General features: G+C 32.7%; 1 protein-coding gene across 2 annotated transcripts; it reads left to right on the top strand.

Annotated features, from left to right (window-relative positions):
- Positions 1-6,867: 6,867 nt before the first annotated feature.
- Positions 6,868-8,095, top strand: LOC129746092 (serine protease Hayan-like). 2 transcript variants are annotated; one of them, XM_055739558.1, is made up of 4 exons: positions 6,868-7,102; positions 7,166-7,194; positions 7,265-7,533; positions 7,605-8,095. In XM_055739558.1, exons 1-4 carry the CDS (start codon positions 6,913-6,915, stop codon positions 8,050-8,052), a joined length of 936 nt encoding a protein of 311 aa, XP_055595533.1. In that variant the 5' UTR covers positions 6,868-6,912; the 3' UTR covers positions 8,053-8,095. The 2 variants fall into 2 exon arrangements, with proteins under 2 accessions (XP_055595533.1, XP_055595531.1); XM_055739556.1 differs by having other exon boundaries at positions 7,602-8,095.
- The last annotated feature ends 221 nt before the right edge of the window (positions 8,096-8,316 follow it).

The raw sequence follows: 8,316 nt of genomic DNA, 5'->3' as shown, positions 1-8,316 counted from the left end.
ATGTTTTAATGATATAGACTTCCAGTCCTTTCCCTCTTGCAATGCAAGAAGTGCTACTATTAAATAATTTTTTGTATCTAAATGACGCAACATTTTGCTTTATTTGTCTCATAAGTTTTCAAATTATGCCAAATATGATATGAATAAAGATCTTCTTTCCAACTCTACCCAGAAATAAGGAATGATCTCAAACCTTTCGTATGCGAACAACCTCTCTTCCTTTTGCTCGATATATTCTCGATTCATGTCAACAAACTTGTATGGAAGCCCTGATAAGTTTTCAAGCTATTCAACGCAATTCATATGGAACTCCCTTTGTTCCTCCCATCTTAACAGTGCAATGCTGACAGGTTTATAACACTCATAAAAACATATTCCATACCCAAATCATGTAAATAATGTTTTCGCCATATACTAAATTTGTAGACATGACACATTAAAACTTGAAGTAATGCCAAACAGCATCTGACGACTTTTTTACTGCAAATAACTATACTTTTAATTGTTAAAGCAAAAAGTGTAAATAAAATTCATATGAATAAGCTGTAACCCAATGAATCAAGGAAAAGAACGGTTTTAAAAAAGTGGAAACAAATATTTAAATTTAGTTATTCAACTCAATTTTCTCTATTTTGTGATGAGGGTCCTTTTATAGATTTCAACTAACTGACCTTATCATTAAGAATCGACTGAAAAGAAGATTTTAAAAAATTGAATGGATCGAAAAAAAAATCTGTTCATGCTTCGATGGTGGTATAAATATTTCCTAGAAATTCATGGAAAAATCACAAAGAACCTTAAAATGTAGATTTTTGCGCCGAGAAGGTTGACAGTTATCAAAGTTTCTTTTGTTTCAATTTTTTCAATTTCAATCTTCATTTCAATTCAGATACCCCGTGCAAGTGCAAACGAATTTTACCTAAGTTGAACTTTTATAAATCTAAGACAAAATTAAAATCCTTAAACCAATCAATATTCGTTTGTTGCATAACTAAATCAGTTCTCAACAAACTCTTGTTGAACGTCAAATATGCAAACATGTTGACAAAAATATATTTGTAAGCTAACATTTGTTCCGTTTATTGAGGCAAGTGAAAACACAATGCTTTTTTGAACTTAATGATAGATGCGAAACATAGTGTAAGGCTTTGAAATGAATTCAATACTTGCTCCTGTTTGTTTTATTTTTTTATTTATTTATTTTATTGATAAATCTGAATTTTTTTCGCTGTATAAGTTTATGTATGAAAATGCGTTTTTTTTGTAAACGTTGAACGTTGTGTACTTTCTTAACTAAAAACTATTCCGGGAAATGCAAATCCACACCAATTTTTTTTTGAAAAAGTGGTTTATTTTATTAATAACTTCCACTTATGCTTGCAAAAAATAAAAAAGTTCTCTGCATTTGGACTTTGAAAACATCAATCCTCTATTTTAAAGGACAGGCTCTTGTTTAGCTCAGTGTCTGTTAATTTTCACCGGATTTTGTTGTTGCTCTGAAAATGTATAAGGCGTTTGATACATATTCAGTTAAGCAAATGTTTTCGATCTATTTCTGTTGAAAACATCTTATTCTTTTTTTCTGTTTTCGATATGCATCAAAACTAACCTTCTAGGCGTATTGATTTTACAATTGTATGTAAATCTTCCCACTTGTTTTTTCAAACGTTCGCAAACAGTCATACCATTATTTCATACTTTTTAGACACGAAATCAGAATAGTTTATTTTTTAAAATCGTTCAAGATGGGTTTGATTCGATCGGCAAAATATCAATCTGGGTCACATCTAGGCTTCATTCATTAATATGTGCTGTCAAAATGAGCTGGGAATCATAATGAAAAAAATCACATCAAGGCTTCATAGCGCCACCACGTGCATTGACAGTATATTTGGTTGAGAAATACGCGCCTAAATGTTCCCACTAATCAGTATGCTATGTCATGGTTACTATTCCCTCCCTCGTTACCATGAGGACCCAAAACTGCAAGCAAAGTATTCTACTCTACACTCATAATTTTAAATTCCGAACCAAATTATGATAATAGAGTAAGGTTATTCAAGAGTAACAATCTAGACTAAAACCTTATGCCAAAACCACAAAAATCCATTCCAAGTCCAATATTCTGCTACACTTTTTCAAATTTTCTTACTTGTTCATCGAAATTCAGGTCTGAATATTAAATTTTTAATTAAATTAAATCCATTTCAGACGATCTGATTTCAAAATTCCTATCAAAAATTATATTCCTATTTGCGTATTTCGGATTCTGTATCCAGTTAAGGATTCTTGATTTTCAGTTCGAATAATCATAAGAAATAGAAATGAAAAGCTGCTTTGAAATCCAGGTTAATGTTGTTGATTTTGCATTACATATTAAATTTAAATCATGCTTTTCGAGATCATATGAATTCTCAATAATTGTATAAAAGTTTTCCGAATATGAGAAAAAGTGAAATTTTGTTTGATATTGAAATTTGAAGTTGTTAAATTTAATTCTTACACAAAATTAAAAAAAATCAAAGCTTCGAAATGGCAATCCAAAATTGAAAAGTCAGATGAAAATATTTGTAAATTCATATGTTAATGCTATTTCACAATTCAGATTGAAAACAAATTACAGCTTAAATCTAAATTCACTATTTAAAATTTAGAATCAAGCTGTAGTTCAGTATAGTATTTGAATTATAAATTCATGAATAAGAGCCCTTAAACTTGACTCATAAAGTTCTTATCTTGAATAAGATTTGGAAATCGTATTTTTTGAACTTTCAGAAATCGTATGGAAACTCGGATACAGATTCAAAGCGCAATTTTTGAATTCAGGTTCAGAATTACGATTCAGAAGGCAGAATTCAAATTCAGCAAAAGGTTAGGTCTGTAAATAAAGTTTACAATCAACATAAATTGTTAAGGAATTTGAGAGATCATGAACTTAACACATTGCGGACCAAATACGAGATATCTCGTTTTTTCGTTTGCCAACGAAGTACTACACTCCGAAGCATAACTCAAATGGACTGAATTTAGTTGACAAAATTTAACACATTTGCCGTAACTAAAAATGCTAATTTTGTAAAATTTAGTCCAGAGGCTTCTGAGATATAGAATGCTGAATTTCGGTGCTTCTAATCATAGATTTCTTCCCGGTCCTTAATTTGTAGATATTGTTTGTCAATTCAATTTCCAGGATCCAATTTCAAAACAAAGTTAGTTTTTTTCCTTTTTTCTCAGGGATTTTAAACCAAGTCCCTGAGAAAAAAAAATTAAAAATTAAATTAGTTTGTTAACACAATTTTATTCATAATCTCAAAATAGAAGTAGAATTTGAGTTCTTTGTGTTATCCGAAAAACCCAAATTTTATTTAAAAAAAATCATCGTTATGGAATTTTATTATGGAATTGATTGTTCATGAAAAATATTAACTGTTAAAGAAACATCTTTACCTACAACTTGATTTATTTTCACCAAAGGTTAAAATCATTGAATTTGCAAAATTGTTTGGAGGGGGCTGGTTTTATTTGAGTTTAAAATAAGTTTTTTTTTTGAGAAATGGAAGACTATCCTAAAAAAGCTTATTTTAAGCAAAAATCAACTAAGTTTGATCTATCAGACTCCTAAACAAATTCAAAGATTTTAACCATCGATGAGAGCGAATTTAGCTCACCTTTTAAGGTTTAGGACCAATCTTCTAAAATTTCAATTTAAAACGAAGACTCATAATGTCAAAGTACTTAAAAATTAAAAATCATATAGTTACAAACATAATTTCTTCCCATTTTTGTATTGTTGGGAAAAAATCATAGCTAAAAACCAGTCGTCAAAGCCACCCCCCCCCCCCCCCCCCCTCCAAGAGTCGGTCGGCCCTGGTTGGAGAGGTGATCAAAAGACTAGAGTTCGATTTCTGTTCGAGGTGATTTTTTTCTATTTACAATTAATGATAGATTTTATTGATTGTTACATTATACGGCTTTTAGCATCATCCGCCAAACAAAGTACCAGAAACATAATGTATGAGCGTGTGTGAATTGTTTGTATTCTACAAACAGACCTAGATTAATTTGTTATTGCTTTGTTTTATAAATCTACGACTCACCTGACTTCATTGAGTCGAATTCGCTGCTAAATCCCCCGGCAGAAAACGCTCATCGTGCCCCGATTTATGGTGCTTATACTGCCCCAGGGGGAGTTCTCATTATGCCCATACAGTGGCTGGTTTTCAGCTTTTGGCAAAAAAATTTTAAAATGCATTTTTTAACGTTTTGATCTAGTTTTTCAAGTTTCAACTCGTTAGGAAATAGGCTTTTCAAGTGTCTGAACACGAAACAATAATGTAACCTAGATATTATAGCTATTTTCTATGGTTGAATGCGTTTTCCTTAAAGTGGCCATTATGCCCTTATCTCCCCTTCTCATAATTTCCAATTGTTAAAAATGATTTTTAGGAGAAATAAAAATCATAAAATTAAGGGTTAATTGAATTAGTATTCAGAAAATTTTGTATGATTTGAAAGTTAACTTATAATGTAAAATAATGTACACCAGAATACCCCGATAGTGGCAAATTAAAAAGGTGAACCTTTATGCCACGAGACAAATAAACAAACAAACATTCAAAATATTAAGATTCGCTTACGAATCGCCATATGATGCGTTCTCCTACTTTGGAACTAGAGCTTACTTCGGTCCTAAAATGCCTTAAATCGGAAATAACTCTTTTCGTTTTCATATATTTAAGACACTCATATGCAAACAATAAACTAATATTCTTTCTTTATCCTATCATACCGCTATTTGCCATGAAAAGTGATTCTAGTACAATTTTCAACGTTTTTTCAAAAGCTTTCGTTTTAGTTGTAAAACAGGTTGCTCAATCAGTGCGAAGCATTTTGAAAAATCAGAGAGATTTAGAATAAATCACATTATTGACCAGGGCAAGCCTAAGTTTTAAGAGAAACTACCATTGCTGTGATGAATTTGAACCATACTACCCTAAAATAAATGAAAATCATTGAAAAACCCGGAAAATGGTTAAAGTGTCCAAATCAAGGAAACTTTCTCAATTTTAGAACCGGACATAATTTTTTGGTGACAACATTTTTCTTATAATGTTAAACAACAAACATATAAAATATATTTCCAGCTGAAATTTCCTGAACCTTAAGATGGATTATCATTAATAATTTATTTCATTATTAGAATCCTGTGAAAAAAAATTAAATGAAAATTTAGATTTTTCAAAGAACTCAAGTTTGAAAATGAGTTCAGATCTTTTTTATTAATAGTGTATTTTACCTGTTTTGTGTTTTGTATTTGGCAATTTAGGATTTAAATTCAGAATTTGAATTCTTCATTTTCAACCTGTAAAAAAAATTCTGAATTCCTAATTTGAAATCGATTTCTGAATCTTAATTCAAAACAAAATTTCCCGAACCATAAAGGACATTCACTAACAGAATCCGTAACCAGAAATCTCTTATTTTAATTTTGAATCTTTGGTTTTCTATATGAATTCTTTCTTCAATTATTTATTATTCTTAATTCAACAAATGAATCTGAATGATTTTTTACTAAGAGTAAAGAGTTAAGGCTAACACTATCAAATCCAAATTAGAAAATTCGTTTGTTAATTTTATATATTTTTTTTAATATATCGGAATGATAAGTTTCGAACATGGAAAATGAATCTAATTTTAGTTTTAAATGCAAAACTAAGATTTTAATCCGGATTTTATCCCAATGATGAACTGATCTGAAAATCAAGAATAATAAACTGGATACAGATTCCACAATTCGGCCACAGGCAACAAATTTTAATTTTTATCAAAATAAATGTCTAACCAGGACATGGAAATGATTCAAACCTAACTTTACCAGATATTTTTCCGCACTTATCCGGGCAGGGCAAAACCAGGCTATTTTATTTTAAAAATTTGGAAATATTCGGGCATTCGATTCCAAAGTCCACAACACAATTTTTTTTCAATATTCAAACAACCAAGGGAATTCTTCAATGAAAATCTAAATGAAAAAACTCGAAAAATTGTTTTTTTTTGTCGAAGCACATCAGCTAGTTTATTTGAATAAACTTGAGTCCAAAAATTGTTTTGGACGAAAAATATATAACTGTTAAGGGGCAATTTACATTTTCCTTCGATTTTGCAAACAAAGTGAAAACATTGGGGCAAAATCCGGGCAATCAGGCAACCCAAGCGAGTTTAATCTTATTGAAAATTCGATATTCGGGACTAAGGACTGTACCCAAAATTCATGCATCAACTTATTTTGTGAATGACATTTGATCGCGTATAAAGAGCGTGAATAAAGTATAATCGTTAAACATCCATCAACAAGTGAGAAATTTTCTGAAAAACTGTAATAGAATTGTGGATTTGGAATAAGATTTAGAGGGTTTGTCCTTAGTTCTGAGTCGAAATTGTTACTCTTTATTCACTCTAGTCGTTCATCAAAATTTGATTAAGGATTTCAAATTTTGTGTTTAGAGAAAAACAATTTGCTTGACATTTCTCGGAGTTTGAAGGAAAAAATGCGAATAAATTTCTTCACCAAAACCTTAAACTTGAACCAACAATGCAATTTTTTACGCATTTATGCCGTTTTGGAATATTTATGGAGTTCAACAGTTTGTTGCACGTTTTGATAAAGGTCGTTCCCCGATTGAGTAAAACGATGATGGTCGTATTAAAACCATCTGCTACCAATCACCGCTCCTAGAACATTGTTTATAAACAGAGAAATCCTTATCAGTTCAATCCATTTTTTGTTATTACTAGGGAATTCATTGACCGGATGAGTTGGAGCTAAGTTAGTGATCGAGCTTACGTTTAGTTACTTCTTAGCCGGCATCGAGGATAGTGTTCCTAACTTAATTTCGTCTTACGTTTTTCAAGATGAAAATCTTCGCACAGATTTTGGTATTATTTGGTTTTACATTTCTGGCCGCAGTCTTTGGGCAGAGCAATGAAATAGCAGTGGATGGATTTGACGTTTCGAAAGTGAACGGAAGTGCTCCCACAAGATATCATGCCTTGGAGCTGTACAACAACGATCACCCGAACCAAAAACGTGTTGCAGTTAGAAGTGAGTTCAAAGATCCATGTTTGTTATTATTGTTTATTGATTTATTACTTTTTTGGATTACAGAATGCAATACATTCAACTTTATTTTCCCGGTAAGCTGAAAAAAATAATCAAATTTCTATCCCGAAACTCGTATTCTAACTAACTGACTTACTCTATCAGCTGAAAATCTTCTCAACGGTGGTGCCACGCTTCTGTCCGGCAGTGTTCATCAGTGGCGATTCGTTGCTAACGTCGGCACTCTGTCTGCGAATGCTGCAACAGGATGGGGGCGATCAACGCACCGATCATCTGTTTGCCATCGTTGATAGGGAGGAGGTTTTCTTCTACGAACACGGCCGTCGCTACGTGAACAACATCTTCATCCATCCCAAGTTTGATGAGGAGCCGGCGTACTACAACGTGGCCATCGTGAAGCTTCGCAATGCTGTGTTAGTTTGAAGTTTTTTTTTTAAAGAAATTGTTAAACCTTACCTAAAAATTTGTTTCAACCTTTTAGCAGATACGATCGGGACGCCACCGGACGCAGCCACATTGCCTGCCTATGGCCAGAACACAATTTGAAAAACCCTCAAACCGTGCTCGGCGAGTGGTTCGATTTTCAACCGGAACTGAACCCTTCCTTCCGCTGGTTAGATCTTCCAACAATCACCCATGAACAGTGTACCACGGAGCTCAAAAACCTTAAACAACCCATCCCGGAACTTTCCGATGGGGTACGGGAATCCTCTCAGATTTGTGTGCAAGATCCAGGCAGTAACAGTACCCTGATTCGGTTCTGTGATAGTCGATCTTCCGGGCCGCTGCTGATGAGCTTGGGAACCACCGTCTACGTGGCCGGGTTGCCAACCGTGCACATTGACGACTGTGGCGTGCAGGTTGAGGTGTTCAACCGGATTTCGTTCTTCCTCGATTGGATCGAGTCCGTCGTTTGGCCCGGTCAAGTTTGATTGAAAATAACTTATTAATAAACGATAATCAAATTTAAATATAGCTTTCTTGCAATTTATTTTCTTCGATTCGAGTTGAATGAATAGTGATTTTTTTCTTCCTCCGTCTGTAACGGGTACTCCAAGTCGAAACAATTGATTCATAATTTGCTAAATATACTTAAAAACAATGAAACAATTCATTCATTTTAATTACTCAAGTAAATGAGCCTTATCGTAATGGAACAATAGTCGTTTGAACAACAACAACGTTTTCAGTACATC

Source organism: Uranotaenia lowii, chromosome 2, assembly GCF_029784155.1.
Source record: "Uranotaenia lowii strain MFRU-FL chromosome 2, ASM2978415v1, whole genome shotgun sequence".
Lineage (NCBI taxonomy): Eukaryota > Metazoa > Arthropoda > Insecta > Diptera > Culicidae > Uranotaenia > Uranotaenia lowii.
The sequence above is the reverse complement of the archived record's forward strand: the minus strand, read 5'-3'. Positions and strand labels throughout refer to the sequence as shown.